This window comes from Papilio machaon, chromosome 8 (assembly GCF_912999745.1).
Source record: "Papilio machaon chromosome 8, ilPapMach1.1, whole genome shotgun sequence".
Lineage (NCBI taxonomy): Eukaryota > Metazoa > Arthropoda > Insecta > Lepidoptera > Papilionidae > Papilio > Papilio machaon.
In genome coordinates this window covers 2,495,233-2,513,665 of record NC_059993.1, presented here as the reverse complement: position 1 = coordinate 2,513,665, position 18,433 = coordinate 2,495,233, and the positions used below count along the sequence as shown (strand labels likewise).

Below are 18,433 nucleotides of genomic sequence, written 5' to 3'. Positions count from 1 at the left end.
TTAGAAAAAAAATCATATTATTGTTGGTGATTTCGTATTTTGAAAATTTCAAATATTTCGGCTACTTAGTACATTTTAAGTACAGACGGACAAATTTATAAGCATACACTATAACTTAAAAGAACAATCGACTGTTTTAAAAGCAATGTACTTTAGTTAATTTAGTTTCCTGTGTTTACTTACTATCCGATTGACAATTGATTGCACTTGACACTTGGCAGTCACTTGACATTAACAATGACAGTCTTGAAAACTACAATGAAATCATAGAATAAATTGCATATTCTATGATTTCATCACAGTTCGGTGGACCTGTCTATAGTCATATCAAATTCCAATTGAATTATTCAATTTGCATTATAACAGCTGTTCTTTAATACGACAAGATGTGTATGGGTTTAGTGAAACCACCATTTTGTTAAATGTTTACTTCAGAAAAGTTGAATGAATGTTTTTCCAGCACATTTTCAAAACTTAATTTTGGTATATCAACATCGCCAATGTCTTTTTGAATTATAATTATTATGCCTGATATGGTCTGTGGGTCTAGCACAATTATTTGCGACAAGCGCTTTCGTATCGTGGTGGTCAATTATTTAAGAATTAGTATGTGATATTTTTTGATGTACTTTACGCCCGATATTCAGTATAGGTGCTACACAAGTAAAGTTGGCAACACGCAGGCGGCCGGCTGTAAAAAATAAGCCAAAACATTGAGAGCATTACCATAAAAAAGCTAGACCGTGTATGAAATACATTTTAGTTAACTTTATACTGTGACTCTAGCGCGCATTTTCGACAAATCATGGTTACTGAAACAGAACTAAAAAACAGAACCACGTTAACGTCAATAATATCAATCAGCGACAGCCAAACGGTTAAACCAAACTAAACAATGTTTAACAGTATTTTTGGAGTAATACAGTGAGGTTTTTTAAATTTAGTGCGCCGACCCCACGTGAGTAGGATAAAGTAAGGAAGATGATGATGATTTGCGCTACACAAATTTACTTAGAAAATTTGTCGATAACTAGACGACGGTGCTTGTCGAATTATTCGTGCTAGGCCATTGAAACAAGTCTATGACACGGTAATAATAATACTGTGAGTGAGAGAGATACAGTTATGCCCAATTCCTGTGACGTGACAAAGACAGGGATAACTATCTTCTGTCCCTTTCTGCGTACCAGGCTTTGGGGTTTGTTTGGAACAAAGGTTGTCCCCAACAAGCAACCTAGGTTGTCCCTAACAAAGTTTGACATTCGTGTTATTTTTCGAAAATTGTGAGTACTTAGTCGCTGTAATTGTGTAAAAATATTTTGATATTTCAGTTTTAGTTAGGTAAAGTTTATAAAACATGGTATACTGCTGTATTGTTGGATGTAAAAGCCGTAGTGAGCGAAAAGAGGAAAACATAACCTTTCACTCGTAAGTACTGTAACTACGCACCTATTCAAATGTATTCATACAAAATAAGGAAGAAAATACAAAATAGTTGTTCTTTACAGTCTTTGTAATAACTAATATGTTAAAATACGTGTAAAATCAGCTAAAATAAAATCGTATTTTTCGAACATTATGCGCCCAAACGCAGATGTCATTTGTGTCAAATAATATACTGTGGATCTGGGAAACAAGCGGCCATATTAAACTTCTTTTCAAATTGGTTGGTTATTACCCGTAAAAATAATACCACCATTTTGTTGTAAAAATTACCCTGAATTTAGGGGAAATAAAGTATAGTATTTGTAATGTATATAAATGAAACAATTCACATTTTTTATACTATTTTCAACAGATTTCAAAATGAGTAGTTTTTAATTCTGGTATATGCTGTGTTTTTTATTGATACTTTCTTATCCCGTTGATTTTAAAGAGTATATTTTTTAATTTGTCCCATGTAAATTTTATCGAAATCGGTTACTTAATTTCTTAGAAAGTACAATCAAAATAGTTAAATATTAAGTAGTTTTACATATAGTGTTCACTGTAATGATATACAGAATAATTTAAAATTATATGACTTTAATATTGGTATGTTTTTTGTAGCTATTTAAGAAGACTTAGGGCTTCGTGCATATCGAAGAAAAACAGGACATCGTTTGAATGCTGGTTTAATGGACCTAAGACTGAAGAGATGCCGCACTTTGTTGAAGCGGTACGCGGGAAAAAAATATCGGGAAATTCTTTTTTTGGAGTCACTCAAGACATCCTAGATTAAGGCAGCCGCCGATATTGACATGGACCTCGTTCGTGCTGCGATAGACAACTGGCCGCGCAGATTGAAGGCCTGTATTCAAAATCACGGAGGTCATTTTGAATAAACTTTAGTGTCATAAGAATCTATGTTTTGTTAAGTTCATTTTGGTATATAAATGGTCACATAATGAATAAACTTGTTTCAATTATTTTATATTAAACATGTGATAGAATTTATGACCTGACTAAGTATTACTAAAAAAATCTGTTTACCTAATCTTAGTGACATAAACAAAAATTACGCATTGTTTTTTATATTCATTACATTTCTTAATTACAATATAATTGGGAATATATTAATTGGTATATATTAAATTATATCGTAATGTAAATGCCGCCAGTCTCTTGGGCACCTTACCCTGCGAGCGCAGCGATTTGGGGTCGATTTTTTACATAATCTAGTTTTATTTTTAGTTTGGTATAAGTATATGGTTTAGTTTAGTAGTTTTAACATATTATTCATAGTTTTTACATAATAATGTTATGTAATTTAATGATAAATTATATCGTTAAATTACATAACATTATAAATTATATCGTAATTATTCATTTTCGGGACAAAACAAATAACTGGTAACCCCAATCCTTTTACTTATATATAGGTATAGTCTATAGTACTCTCTATCTGTCCCTTACGGGTGAACGCGCATGCCATATCTATATAATTCTTCATCTGAGCATTGAAATGTCTAACTTATCAGTAATTGTCAGCTGTCAGCTGTCTGCTAAATGTCAATGTCTAAAGCGCGTGTCCGGTTTGGTTTTGTATTTTATAGAGTTTTTTTCTTACCGTTTACCGATAACAAATAAATAAGTAAATACTCACCCCGAAATTGACTCTATTCAAATGGAATTAGAAGATGGTTTTGATGACTTGCTAGCAGAAATTGATGAGCCTACCGTTTCTAAAAAACCTAAAACAGAACAAGATGATTTACCGGGTAATTCGAACGTATTCAATAATGCTTATAATATTACTCCATCAACTTGTAGTAAATATATTTCACATAACTTAACTAAACACGTTTTGCTATTTTATTCCAGGACCTTCAAAACCGAGTTCATCTAAAACACATTGTGTCTTAGTAAATCAAAAGCAAGTATGTTTATAAAAATATTAAATTAAATGAATATTGTAAAATATAATTACACTGTTGTGTTTCTTTCCTTTTAGCGTGGAAATCCCTTACTCAAGTTTATCACAAGTGTGGCATGGGAATATGATGAAATAATTCCAGATTATGAGATAGGCAAAACAATATGTATTCTTTTTCTCTCTACAGCCTATCACAACTTAAATCCTGATTATCTTAACAACAGGATAAAGGAATTGGGAAAGAAATATGAGCTTAGAGTTCTTTTAGTACAGGTAATATTGAAATATTTATTTTGGTTTTGCTAGATGTTAGACAAAGGTCTTCACCAATGCTTTCCATGGTATATGTTTCTCTGTTTTATAAAGTTTGTCAAATTCACAGAAGAAACAAAATTTATTTTTATCTGGTAGTGTTTGATTTGTTTACTTTTCATTGCAATAGGTAGATTTAAAAGATCCACACAGTGCTTTGAAGAACCTAACAAGGATATGTCTTTTAACTGACCTTACGCTGATGTTGGCTTGGAGTCCGGAAGAAGCTGCAAAAATTATAGAGAACTATAAAATATTTGAAAATAAACCACCAGATCGAATTATGGAAAAAACTGAAAATGATCCACAACAAAAGGTAAAAATGTTTCTGTTTTCATTTTATACAACAAATAGTAATGTTGTTTGCGAATAATTTAATAGATGGCGTTGATATCTATAATCTATGGTTTAACAAGTATTAGCTTGATTAGTCACGTTAACACTTTACAAGCCACAATTTTTTCGTATGTACTCAGTAGTAAATTAGTTCAGTACTTGCTAAGTGAGTCAATACCATTGAATGAGTTAATTTAATCTCATGTGTTACTCAATTGATTAATATTTTCTTATTCCAGATAATAAATGCATTATCGAACATTAAGCCAGTTAATAAAACTGATGCTATGACGTTATTAACTAATTTTGGAACATTGGCCAATATAATAAAAGCAAATGAAAGCCGACTTGCCGACTGTCCGGGTTTTGGGCCCACGAAGGCGAAAAAATTATATAAGGCGCTACATGAACCGTTCTTAAAGCGAGGTAATATCATAGACAAGGAAGTTGAGAAGTCGGAAGACTTTGGTGAAGATTTAAATATGGATGAAATAGAAAAAGCGGAAAATGAAATCAAAAATTAATAGCACATTTTAATTTTAAATCAGTTTTACCTGAAGTTTTAGTAATAAGTAGTCATAAGATGCATTATTTTTAACATTTATAAAACACAAATAAATGATCTGTGATAAATTCTTGATATTTTATTGCTACGTTATCATCAGTAGCTAGATCAGTAAACAATGAATCAAAAATTGTGGGTAAGAAATCGCCAAAATCGCCTTTTGTCTTTGGTTTCGAACTCGAAATGAAATTGTACTCAAGCTATACTCTTTACTTTTTAATACAACGATTGTAAAACATTGTGAAGAGATAAAAATATAAAAACATAGCCTTGATACAGATTTGTTTATACATTTCTGAAAATTACTAGTAAATGAAATGCCATACAAACGGCGGTCTGTATTATATTATAATAAATAGCTGTCGCCCATAACTCCGTCCGTCCGTCAAAAAAAAATAGTAGCGTACGTGTTCTTCCAGACTATGTTCTACATCTGTACTAAATTTCATCAAGATCCGTTGAGGCCTTCTGAAGATACCTTATAATAAATATCCATCCATCCAAACATTCGTATTCATAATATTAGTAAGATAAAGCATATTTAACCAGTAACTTTCTATTCAACATATACAACAAGATTTGTTTTTATTTTTTTGTTTCAACGGAGCATTTTTCAAACACGCGAAGGCTCATGCGTCTTGCAGTGAGGCGGCCGCTCGCGGGTTCAAAATAAAACAATCGACACGACAGCGTCGAACCGGCTTCCCTCGCGGCTGGACGCGCGTCGTGCCTTTGCTGCAATAACAAAAAAGCGGGAAAAATTTAATTTAGTTTATTGTATTTTTTATCTATGGTTTTAATTATATTTTTAATTAGTGATAACTTGGAACAATTAAGTTGACAGTATTTTAATTTTCGTTACTAACAAATGTTTGAGTTATTTTTTCAAAAATTTACGACCGATCAAATATTAACTTTGCGTTACGTTTAATTTGACTTTGGTGTTTACTTGAAATTGAATGTGTTAAAACAGAAAATGTATAATAATTGTGACTCATTAGAAAAACTGTTTTGTCGAAGAAGTTTATAAGTGTTAAGGTGTGAAGTCAAGAAAGTCTTAGGTAAGAATCTATTTTTATTTAAGATAATGAATAAATTGAAACATTTAAACTACTTTGTACTAACATTTGTACTTACACAAAACTACTGGCCGTTTGCATTCAAACTACAAGAAGAATATGAAATTCAAACAAAAGAGCTTTTTTCGAAGAACAACTTACAAAACGGGGATTTTGTTATCTCTTTAAAATTGTTTTTACCAGAAAAAAATGGTTTAATAACTTAACACCGATAAAAAAATAATTTGAATATAAGTTATTAGTACCCTTGATCATAAATTTTATAGTATGTATATCCAATAGAGTTTTTAATCCTCTCGTTCCGTAAAGGCTTTTTCATAGTATTGATTAAATCTGCGATAACAATCCATAATGACATAGACTTAAAATTTTTCTGTAAAACCAACAATCCCTTCTCACTAACTTTTTTCTTCCAAATACTCGTAATCTGAAACCTTCCTTAGTACCAACCAATGGAGAATTCATTACTAAATTAATTGTTTCAGTTCTTTTAGGAAATTAAAATGAAACTACATTTTCGTGTATAAACATCCTATGAAGTTAAATGTGGATTACCTCTTTTGCTTAATTTAATAATAATGGAAGGTAATAAGGTAGGCTGCATGTTTGTAGTGTAGCAAAAAGTTATAGTATTTTTCTTTAGCCAATTATCGACAGTATTTCTAAGACGATGCTCGTTTAACCTGCGAATGAACAGGTGATAGAGGCACGTGCCCGATGCCAGGTGAAATAATATAACTTTTTTAACCAGTGTTGAATACAAGGCATAAATAAATGATACCATAATTCTTGTTTGGCTTTGCAAGATATTGAAATGGGAGATATAAAAGAAATACTAGATATTTAAAATTGACATTACGCATTGATAGTTTCGCTTCACTTTTTATGAATGGTTTAATTTTTTATTTAGTATTCAAATTTGGAGACGCTGAATTGAGAGACGAACTTCAAGTAAATTTATTTGTCTTAAAACTTAAGAATATTGTAGATTGAATTATACAGAGAAAAGTATTATTACTGCGTACAAGTTATACATTAAATAAACACACTACATTTTAAAATTCTTAAATAAAGGTACAACTTGTAAGTACCAACGTCATGTCATGTTTTTTCAACGTCGACCATTTCACGACTATCCTATACTTTGTTACAGTTACTTTGATCAATCTGTGTAATTATCCCATACCTTCAAACAAGACACTGGCACATTTGCATGCTCAATTAAATGGAACTTGAAAAGCGTTTCACTAAGTACCTACACGCTTCGCTTTTTTTCCTGTCTTAATAAATGATTATTGGATAGTAAATAAAGAGCTAAATTTTCTTTTGTTTCTTAAGATTCTTTTGTTATATAACTTGTACGATTGAGAGGTAAGTGTATGTCATATATGGCGCAAAATGAAATATATATGCTATTAAAATTATTCTTCTCTCAGGATTTAGATTTTGAGATTTCCACGATAGTCAAGTATAATACAAGACAGACGATGTCTGAGTAGAAACATCCTTAAGCTTTTTCTACGCTTGGACAATTCTGTTGGTCAGCGGACGCACTTTGTCGACTTCGACAGTGACTGATGATGTTCATTAACGTCTCTACTTCGTCGTTGTTACAGCGTCTTTTAAAATTTATCGGGATTTTCTCTGTCGTCTGATATGCACCAAACTAATTATATTTGTCACACTTGTTGACTATGTTCACGCCACATTAATTACCTTGGTAACAGTTGTAGCTACGTCGGTGGTCATCATTTAATATATCATGAACAGTAGTGCCGTGTATTCCTAAAATTATAGTACCTAGACTAACAGTTACCCGCGACTTCGTTCGCGCGGAATTAAAATAAAACCTAGCCTATGACACTCGAGGATGGTGTAGTTTGCTAACAGACAGTGATAGTAGTTTAAGAGCCTATTCAATTCAAATAAACAAACAAACAATAAAAAAAAATCTTTCCTTATATTAGTATGGATTACGAATATGAAATTAGTTTAGCGATTAACATTTTTCTATACGTACAAAAATACCTACTGAATCTCTAATAATAGAAGAAAGAATATACTCTATAATATAATAGTAGAGTCTTCGCAATGTTTTTGTAAAATATATAAAATAGAAACAAATAGATGATTCATTAAAATATTTATTATTATTGAATAAAAACAAAATACGCTAGCACAATAACATTATACTATTGTGTTTGTTAGTTATTTTAAAACTATTTTATTGATGTTTTTAAGGTTTAATGAAATTTGTTACTTTTAAGTACTATTGACATATGGATTTTTATCTTATATGGTAAATATAAAGAAAACGATGCAATAATAATAACATAATTTGTTGGTCGCAATGGCGGTTTGACTCGTGCCTTGTCGTGGGTCGGCGCACGCGCAGCCGCCAACCGACTTGCTCCTTTTGTGTCACGTATCAAGCTTTACTTATTTATGTGTGGGTGTGTTTGTATTCTTATTTATGTGTGAGTATTATTTATCGAAGCTGTAAAATTCTCGGTCTTGGTATGATGAAGATTACGGTTTTTTAATTAGCTATTTCGAATCAGTAATATCATGTTAGATTATTTAAAAACAATAATCTAACTTAGGTTGTAAATAACATATACTTAATACGAGGTTATATATTGATTACCTTTTGGAACCATGCATATATATTACTATTAGAGACTCTAAAACAGAAAAACTCACTATAATAATGCAAGAAAAGTTACTTTAAGTACATGGGTACTTTTTAGGTATGGACCTAAATTATAGAACTTCATGTTAAAAGCATGTAGAGTATCTAATTTTTATGTTTATATTACCTAAGGTAAAAACCTTGAACTTTAATTTCAAACTACTTGAACCCATGCGACGAGAAAGCTTTTAAGGTTATCACTTAAAATTATTTATTACTAATGGAGCGCTCGAGTTGTTTGACCTTTTAGCTTTATTGAATCTCACACTTAACTTTTTTGTTCTAAATGTTTTATAGAATTAGTCCTTGAAAAGCTTTTTTTGCAACACTCATCTTTTATTTAGGTAAATTCACTTTAAATATTGAAACAAAAGAGTGTAGTGTACATTTAAAGGCAATCTGTACTTGAAAGCATTTTTGATAGAACTGTAACACAAAATATTTTTCTATTATAAAATTACCACTAAAGCTTTTAGGTTTTAATATTACGATTATTTATGTTAAATGTTCGATGAATTATTAATATTTCTAATATAATTACCATATAAATAACTTATTCATGAATGAGAAACAAATTATTTGGTTATATGTACTCGACTTCAAAGATAACAAAAACCTTGAGCGTTTAATATCATTTTTATAAATTGAATTCCTAAAAGTTTTCTCAGAACCTCACGTTCCAGATATTGGTGTATCGGATTCAAAAATACATAAACGTTGCAAATTGGCTATGATTATCCTATACTCTAATTCGGGGTTATGTTTTACGCAGCAAAAGAAACCTTAACATTATATTATTAGATATAAATTAATTAGATTATCTTTTAAAATAGAATTATCGGTTCAATAAACTACATAAAAGTATAGAGTGCTGTTTTAAAACGATCTCAAAGAACAGGTCGGGGAACACTCAAGGGGTAATTTCAGTTACCTCTTTCAATGGCTATGAGATTTTTAACCCTACTCAAGTATACATGACTTTGATCCCTTGTTGCTCTTATAATATGACCAGAACGATTTGAATATTTTGTTAGTTTTATGAGTAAGATAAATAATAAAGACATAGTTATGTTGGACAGTACTTAATAAAATATTAATAGAGAAATCGATGTCTAAAAGATCTATTAAAGCATAGAGTGCTTGGTGAATGGCTTGAACCGAAATCACGACATTAGGTCAAGACCAGACGAGTCTAAATTAGATTCAGATCTGTTGGTTAGGTCTTTGGCCTGAACAAATAAGAACAATGAGCTTGAAGCAATAAGTCTGTAGATTTTTATCTTGTACGGTTGTTTCGTCAATCTTGTGTTACTTAATCTACCTACAATCTTACGGTTTAATTATTTACATTACGTTTCTCAAATTTTTACTTTTCTAAATATTATATTATTATATTTACGTAAAATAAATATTATTACAATTGTAGAAACGTTTACATCTTTGCTGCAACTTTTGTAAACATACACAACCTTAATACGTCAGTTTACGCAAATGATATCCAGGAATTAACCTAGTTTTATTTTTTAGTTTAAATCGATGGCTCGGATTTGATAGGCCTGAAATCTCGACTACTTGTGAAGAAACCGAAATAACCCCGCTTTGCTTTGCTTTGTATTATGTTCACAAATACCCAAGTGTAAACTTGTTCGATGTTTCTAAATACGTAGAGTCTTTAAGTGTTTTTACTTATGCAAGATTGTCTTTAATTAATATCAGTTTAAAGGGGGTTATTTTTTACACGAATCGACATATGTTAAGGAAAGCACCTAGTAGTCAAAGGAAATTGGTAATGTGATTTGTTTTAGTGCCACAATCATAACAAAATTAAACTAGTAAGACAACTGCCAGTCTAGACAATGAGACTATTGCATGGACTTTGCAAACAATGTTTTAGTAACTAACTATTGATAAATCAGTAGTTATTTCAAAGGACCGTAGTTATAAGGTCAAGAAAATTGTTGAGATCAAATCATGTGATACGTAATTCAAGCAGTTTGAAATAAACCGTTGAACAACTGGTTTCGCGGAAGCCGGCGCCGGCCGCGCACGTGCAGAGACTGCATTCACACAACCACGGACGCATTTACTTTATTACTTGCTCTAAAGGTCAATATTAACACACATTTTGAAAGTAATTTATATAGAGTATAAGAGAAGAACTAAAATTGCAAATAACAATGCTTCCGTCCAATTTAGTTGATTATTTCGGATATTGTTTGCACTTCAGAATACAAAGGATTCATTTATCTTTTAAACAACAAACCTTTGTGATAATTTGCAACAATTCTATTTGGACTACAGAAATATAACAATTTTTAACTCGATTATATGTAAATTGATAAACGAATTTACACTTACATTTTATGTAATTAGTATATTATAAATATGTTTTTGATATTTTTGAATTATATTTAAAGAAAATTATTGTCAGTTGTGCATTATACAAAGTATTCACACGTCGGCATTCTTTAGTTGAGGATGTTTTTGAGGTCGCGATGAGACAAGGCCACGATTTTGCACGAGCGAAAACCGGATACTGCGACACCGTCACCGAATATTGTAAAATTTTTAAACATTCCTAATAACTTCCTACGTGTTTATATGAAAATAAAACCAGTATACGGCACACCCAGTTAAAGACTAGATTTAAAACACATTTCATTTTATTTTCATTTTTATTAAATAAATTATGATAATTTTGCTTCATGCTAAACAGGCGCTAAATGATATGTAAAAATATTTGCAAGACATACTTAATAAGTAATTGGAACATTCAAGCACTTTTTCTTGACAAATTACGGTTTATCGGAAGAACGAGGCTTAAAAAAGAAATATTGGTCTCCTTTGGTTAAAGCTTAAATGATTGTTTACTTTAATTACGTTAACCGGTTTGATTTTTCACAATTTATAAATATGTCTATATAAAATCATGTTGATACATCGTTATTTTGAAAACGAATCAAAAATAATAACTTTTAAATCATCACTCTTACACCAACTCGTACAAACATTCGTATTACAAATAAACATTTGTTCAAGTTCACGTCCAACTACTGTGGTTGTATGCACACGTGTTGGGTACAAATGATCAACAAACGTCACAGGAATGCGCCCGACTTCTCCCATGACATCATTAGTGGACCACGACGCTCCCTTGCCTACCTATCCGATACCTTAGTTAGCTAACGGCTAATGAGGGATCTTATTTCTAATGCATTTACTTCCGCGTGCATTTTTTTCTTATTTAATACTTTTACTGAGTTGTTAATTTAATTTACTTTATTAAGTGACTGTTTTACTAATGATTAAAAGCTTCTAACTATTGGATTCTGAGACCATAACCTCTGTATGAATAACATGGCCATCTCTGTCATAATCTTTGACAAAACAGGGATAACGATATATTTTAAATGGGAGTTATGGTCTCAGAAACCCACGGTTAGTGTGGTAGTTATACTTAAAGTTTATAAAGAGTGTTAAGGTAAGCTCGATGAAAACGGTATTGGCTATGTTTCAATAATGAGGTATTAACGCTTAAGGAGATCAATAGAAGATATTCTTGTAATTATTTTAGTATAATGCGTAAATAATAATGGTTTATTGATGATTTTATGCAATGCGTCTTTATATTGCATCTAGCAAGATAAATGGACGTTTTACCTAATCAATATACAACTGACTGAACAGCTTATTAATGTTTTTATGGAGACTATTATCTAAGACGTTGACAAAACAATACTTGTAGCGTTGTTCTCTTAAAAGTAAACATATATGTGGATGGTAGGGTTAAACATACGAACATAGTATGGTTCAAATAGACAAAAATACCCTTATGTATCAATAGAGATCCATTGTGATGAGGGTAAGTCGCTATTTAAAGAGCTTTCTACGGATGTTTATGTTATCAAAACATTACTGTACGATGAAAAATTACCATAACAATAATAAATTAAGGAAAATAAGGTAAATATGAACTTGATAACTGATGAACAGATGGCGTACTTCAGCAGGCGGATGCGATTAGAGATTAACTTTATTACGGGGTCATCTCTATTGATGTGACCCCATTCCGCATCATCGTGCTATTGGCTCACATTATAATGTAAACTGATTGCACACAGCCGACAAAACTTGTGAGAATTATTACTTTAAACATTTTTTATGCTTCTATTCATTATTCATTAATATTATAATGTGATAAAGTGCAATATGATGAAGCTTCATAACCCGAATTTTATTTATTAAAAGTTAAGTAGATGAAGAAGTTTTTAAAGCTATCATAAAAACGCAGTACAACTAAAAAATAATTATCATTTGTTCATAGAAGAGAAGAAAAAAAAACCATAAAGTGGCACTTAAATGTAAAAAAATCTTACGTCTAAAAATAGCGATGTGTTAACATTAAGGTGATAAAATTATGATACAATATTAAGTAAACAAACTACTTTAAAATTGGTCAGCTTAATTTACAAAGTATATTTCATTTTTTTCCAGATAAAATGAATGCTTTCGTAAAGTATGTGGAAATGGCGTCGCAGTAGCCACAACAAACATGGCGGCTCCAGTGCACGAACCTTACCGGCGGGAAGCTGAACTTAGACCGCAGCACTCAAGAGATGGTTCAAGAGATTCTGGTATCTTTCACACCACTAAAGGCCTTTGGAACGCCCCTGGATTGAACAATTGCTTCTTGAATAGCGCTGTACAGGTAAGTTGTAGATTTAGTTGGTTCTTTATTAGATTAACTGGCCACAAAGTCTTTAAAAATTCACTAAACGACTTTGAAGGCTTTAGTAAAATTCTGCAATTACCGCGGTTATGTAAAAAAAGAATTAGGGAGGTAATTTGGCTGTTTAAGTTTTCAAATCTCTAAATGTGCATATCCCACGTTCCATCTCCAATGATGAAAGTAAGTATTCAGGGCCTTGATCTCAATTGATTTATAAACGAACATTATGAAGTATAGAATAACGGACGGGAGTAAAAAACCTATTAGTGGCAGCAATTTACTTGTGTCGAAGGTAAACATTAGGAGGCAAAAGCTATGACAATATTGGCTGGCACACGTATCTAACGGTGAGCAGAGGCCGGTTCATCTTTAAATATTGGTCTTTCAAAATTGAAACTTATGGCGATGAAATAAGAGTCTTAAAAAATCTGTCATGGTCAATGTTGTTGCCAAGAATCAGGGGTCGTCACTGACGTGACTTATGAGTTAAGAAATAGACTTATTATAACTTGAATTATCATAAACTGTTTTTCAAACCTTATTTGTTATTTATGCTTAATCAAGTTTTCATAACCTCCTTTGCAATGGGCAAAAATTTAGAGAAAGCATAAGTTAAAGTTCAGACGTTGTTGAAATAATAAAAAAAATGTATGTTCTAAATTTTTCAATCTCATCTAATTATAGGATTCAGACAAGAATTTATTAAAAAAGCAACATTAAATTTGAACATTAATCTTTCTATCTCCAATTTTAAACAATTTAATGTCACAAATTCTTTAGCATTCGAATACAACCCAAATTTACTAGATAGTGACGCTTTCAGTTAATCTTATTTCTAACAACCTTGTAGTCAGTAGGCTTTTACTGCACTAGACTAATCAGTAAATCTATGTTGCCATTAAGGAGATAGTTACGGTTGCCAGTGACGTACATTGGTTTGATACGCCAGCCGTTTAACTACTTGTATCAACGTACGTAGCAAAGGCGGTTCATTCCGCACTTACTCACGGTCTCGTTTCGATGATAAAATCACACGTAAATTGCATTTCTGTTTTGATCATGTCTTAGAAAGCGTTTCGCCTCTCATACTAGTCTACTGTTACCCTATTACTTCAATGTCAAAGCGGTCGTCGGTCTATGATTTAAATCATTCAAATGTTTTTGAAGTTGATAAATTCATGTCCAGTTTACATAATTGTAATTACTACACGGAAGAGGCGAGTGTGTACATAAAGAAAATAAATACATTGCTTCTGGTGCACGCAAAAATACCGTAATTTAAATTAATTGGTTAAAATTAAAGAAGAAAAGGACTGATGGAAGATATGTTGCTTTTTTCCACCAATAACATGAAGCAAACATGAATATAACAGCAAAAATACAGACTACCTGACTATACTGGATGCTTTTATTATTAGAGTTTCACTTTTTCCATGCCTATGTAACTTCGTGAAATATACAAGTACTTGTAGAGATTTTGACAAACATATGTAGAGATTTCAAGAGAGCTCGCTCACCTGCAACATTGTATGAAAATAGAAGAAAAAAGTAAACGTTAATCTCTACACATCTGTGAGTCTGTATCAAATGTAATAATCAGTCATACTTTCATTTTGCTCACGTTTACATTCTTTGTCCATTGAGCGTTAATAAAATTGTCTTCATACCTTTTTCAAACAAGTAAATTCCTTACGAAAGTGTGGAGAAAGATTTAAAGGAGCGTGAACTGTTGGCACGAGCGAGGAATGTAAGAAAAAAAGCAAAATCTGTATCGCGAAAGGGATTACATTAGCAAAGTTGACGCTCCAACGAAACGATTGCATTTGATGGATTACCACGCTTAAATGTGCGCACGCTCTAAGTGCGAAATGATGGCAACATTGAAAGGATTCTTCGATCGTTAACATACGAGCGGACTTTGTGAATAATATTTATCGCTTTTTAAATACATGTTACATTTCATTCGCAGAATTGTATTCTTTAAAGCTTTTAAAATATACTCATATAAGAGTAATGATATTCAATGAAAGTATATGTGATTCGTGCCTCTTATTGTTTAATTCTTATCCTAGCCACCGAAAAACGCTGCTTTCTAATTATAACTTTACCACGGGCACAATACTTTTATACAAATTTCACTTCCACTATAACTGTTTATACTAAATTACTAGGAGTGGTCCGAACAACGGCAACTACGCAATCCTATATACATATATATTCAACATCTCGTAGACAATAACATCTAGCGTGTGAATTTAATAACCTTAAAAGTTACACTTCTGAGATTCAAAATAACCCACCGCCCACGCACACAAAGGCATCGTTACAAAGAACTGGAACACGCGATACTTCTATAAAACTTATATTTTGCTTCTTTTTTCAATAATTTGTGTTACTGGACCGCACACAGCGGCTCGTATAAGTTCGATGTAAGGTCATTGAACTATAACAATGACGTAACCCATGTCTAATTATCCTGATAACACTTCCCTGCTATCTTACAACGGGTTCTTCAGCATTGTTCACACCTGTGTTCGTGTGATGTTGCCTCATACATCCTTTTCGTTGTTTACATTATGCTTAAATATCTGATAAGGTAATGCAATTTTAAAACATTTAAACCTTTACGACAAGTAGTTTGCAGGATATAATCTTAATACATAACGTAATATTTGACTTCATCTTTGTATAACGCGCAAAAAAAAAAACAAATTAGTAGCCTATGTGTTCTTCCAGACTATGTCCTATCTATGCCAAATCGTGATTCGTTGAGCTAAACTGGAGTTACCTTCTAAAAACATCCATCAATCAATCGCATTTATAACATCTATCTATATATATAAAAGAAAGTCGTGTTAGTTACACTATTTATAACTCAAGAACGGCTGAATCGATTTGACTGAAAATTGGTGGGCAGGTAGCTTAGAACCAGGAAACGGACATAGGATAATTTTTACCCCGTTTTCTATTTTTTATTCCGCGCGGACGGAGTCGCGGGTAAAAGCTAGTTAATAATAAATGAATTATTAATTTTATTCATCTTATTAATTAATAACAATTACCTTCGAGCTCCACAATTTACGTACATTTAACGAACAAAGAATGTAATATCCACGTTAATATTGTGTGATATAATTCTTAGCTATTCTTGCAACAGATCGTACTAATGTAATACATATCTTATTCATATTGTAAATCAATACTGTTTATTGTCTTTATTTCGTAAGTACTTCATTGTGTATAATAAAATTCCAGCGATCGCAAGTTGTAAACATCACCTAAATTCTTCTCACCTAAAAGTTACAGCATCAAAGAGATTCGTTTCGTATAACAGAACGGTACTGAGTTTGATTTCAAAGAAAGTTTTATTTGTACGTACTCGTAATTTCCGAACTCGCGACTTCTGTTTCCCCATATAAACAATTGTTATGACTGCGGCCCCGTTGAGCATTTCACACGAACAAGCAGACGCTTTAGCTAAGGAATGGCGTAATATTGCCAACAGTACGCATGTCTTTCCACATCACGTAAAGGGAACAGAAACATGTATTCGTTGTAAAAAGAAAACAAACAGAAATACTCCTGAAGTATACCACTCTAGCAATGATCGTGCTTAGACGGTTTTTATACAATCCTCTTTTAACAGGTGCGCATGCGCTTACGCAAGTTATTTTACTATCATTCGCCTCACGTTCTATTACTATTGCTTTGTTTACATACTCTTTAGAAGGTATATTATTATTAAAACTTAGGCAATGAGATCGTTCCTACTGTCTGTATAAAAGAGCTGCTTGAAAAATGAGATGGTCAAAACAACAATTTGTATTGTTAGATAAATGTAAACTCGTTATTAGTAAGGCGTTGTTCTCGCTTAAAACATTCCATCTCTTTTGATTAATGTCATCAGAACCATCAAGGGTTGTATACATCTTGTATTCATTGAACATTCTTTGTTCTTTATCTGCAGTTAAAATAAAGCATTTACTGTTATCAGTCTTCCGTGTTTCACAAGTATTCTGTCGTTTATAGATTTTTTAATCCTCGTTTTGTATTGTTGTTAAAGCCTTGTTGTTCTTAAATTGCACATTTTGTTTACTTATTTATGAAGTTGTTTTTACCGTAGTCTAAGGCAACACATTCCTGGCAGTACTGATTGCAAGAGCCTGTAAATATTCATAATTATAGACTCACCGATATAAACACAGCAAGAGCGGTGGCGTAACATTGAAGTGGTTAGTGACATCAAAAATCAATACATAGTATAAAACAAAGTCGCTTTCGCTGTATGTCCGTATGTATAGATCATTAAAACTACGCAACGGATTTTGACGCGGTTTTTTTTAATAGATAGAGTGATTCTTAAGGAAGGTTTGTATGTATAATAAATGCATAATATAGTAGAGAAACACTGATAAATTTAAAGGTTTCTAATGTGAACGCTGTGAACGTTGTGTATAAGGACATTCTGTAGTAGGTATATTTTGCATTGCACCCGTGCGAAGCCGGGGCGGGTCGCTAGTACTATATAATAAGTATAGTCAAAAATACTAAGTATACGCAGAACTATTTTGTGGTATATGGGGGCACGGCCTAGCAGTACCCACAAAAATATCGAAAAATTGTCATATAATTGAAAAAAAAAATTTTAAACGTCAAAATTACACTTTTACATACGTACATTAACAAAAAAATTATAGAACTATAACTTACGAGAAATAGTGTGTTCATAAAGAGAAGTAGCAAAAAAGGCATTCATCTATAAAAATGTACATTACATAATAACATGTTAAATAAAGTAGATATTTGTATATAGTAAAGATAGCAATTCATAGCATAAATGTCAGCGTATGCATCCATAGCTTATTTTACGGTTGCAACTTATGTCTTAAACAAATAAGTATATAGGAACGTTGGTTTTACATGTTACAAAGTTGCCAAAGGTTACTTACTACTTAAGAATAATTGCTACATCGTTGTGAAAATTTATTGTCACAGAATACAAAACGTCGGGCCGTTCTGCTATTAAAAATACTTAAGCTCAAATTAAAATTTTGACTATTAAATTCGTGATTGAAAAATATACAACTCTTATATTTGTGTTCGCCATTTGCTATTTTAAATAATATTTTATCATATCAACCTATAGTTAAAGACGTATCCTTTTCTTACGCAGTCCTGTTTATGACATTAAAACAAACCGAAGCTTCATTGAATGTTAATAACACGACCATTCGGCATTTTGTGTATTATGAGAGATTTTATAATCCATATTTATGTTGTGTTGTTTAATTTTGGGCACGTAACCTGTATCCAATAACACAGAGCATCAATAAACTTCGTGACACGCTCCACGGCTCGCCGACAA

At 31.8% G+C, this 18,433-nt stretch overlaps 2 protein-coding genes across 3 annotated transcripts in view; both read left to right on the top strand.

Annotated features, from left to right (window-relative positions):
- The first annotated feature begins 2,997 nt into the window (after positions 1 to 2,997).
- LOC106720591 (DNA excision repair protein ERCC-1) lies at positions 2,998 to 4,534 on the top strand. Its single transcript, XM_045679002.1, has 5 exons — positions 2,998 to 3,200; positions 3,304 to 3,359; positions 3,434 to 3,628; positions 3,798 to 3,983; positions 4,243 to 4,534. The coding sequence occupies exons 1-5, from the start codon at positions 3,107 to 3,109 to the stop codon at positions 4,525 to 4,527; spliced, it is 816 nt and encodes a 271-aa protein (XP_045534958.1). The 5' UTR covers positions 2,998 to 3,106; the 3' UTR covers positions 4,528 to 4,534.
- Positions 4,535 to 5,494: 960 nt separating this feature from the next.
- LOC106720737 overlaps positions 5,495 to 18,433 on the top strand; it is a 53,507-nt gene continuing 40,568 nt past the window's right edge. Inside the window, exons 1-2 of one of the 2 annotated variants that reach the window (XM_014515491.2) lie at positions 5,495 to 5,629; positions 12,834 to 13,047. In XM_014515491.2, the coding sequence (XP_014370977.2) occupies positions 12,892 to 13,047 (156 nt within the window). In that variant the 5' untranslated portion in view covers positions 5,495 to 5,629; positions 12,834 to 12,891. Of the gene's footprint in view, positions 5,630 to 12,681; positions 12,746 to 12,833; positions 13,048 to 18,433 lie in introns of those variants that run through there. The other variant, XM_014515492.2, reaches the window with a different exon arrangement.

What these genes read in the sequence shown, in the direction of transcription:
- LOC106720591 (XM_045679002.1), top strand. Translation starts at nt 3,107, where the DNA reads ATGGAATTAGAAGATGGTTTTGATGACTTGCTAGCAGAAATTGATGAG. An exon ending in AGAACAAGATGATTTACCGG is followed by an intron (nt 3,201 to 3,303) that starts GTAATTCGAACG and finishes ATTTTATTCCAG; the next exon opens with GACCTTCAAAACCGAGTTCA. An exon ending in TTAGAGTTCTTTTAGTACAG is followed by an intron (nt 3,629 to 3,797) that starts GTAATATTGAAA and finishes TCATTGCAATAG; the next exon opens with GTAGATTTAAAAGATCCACA.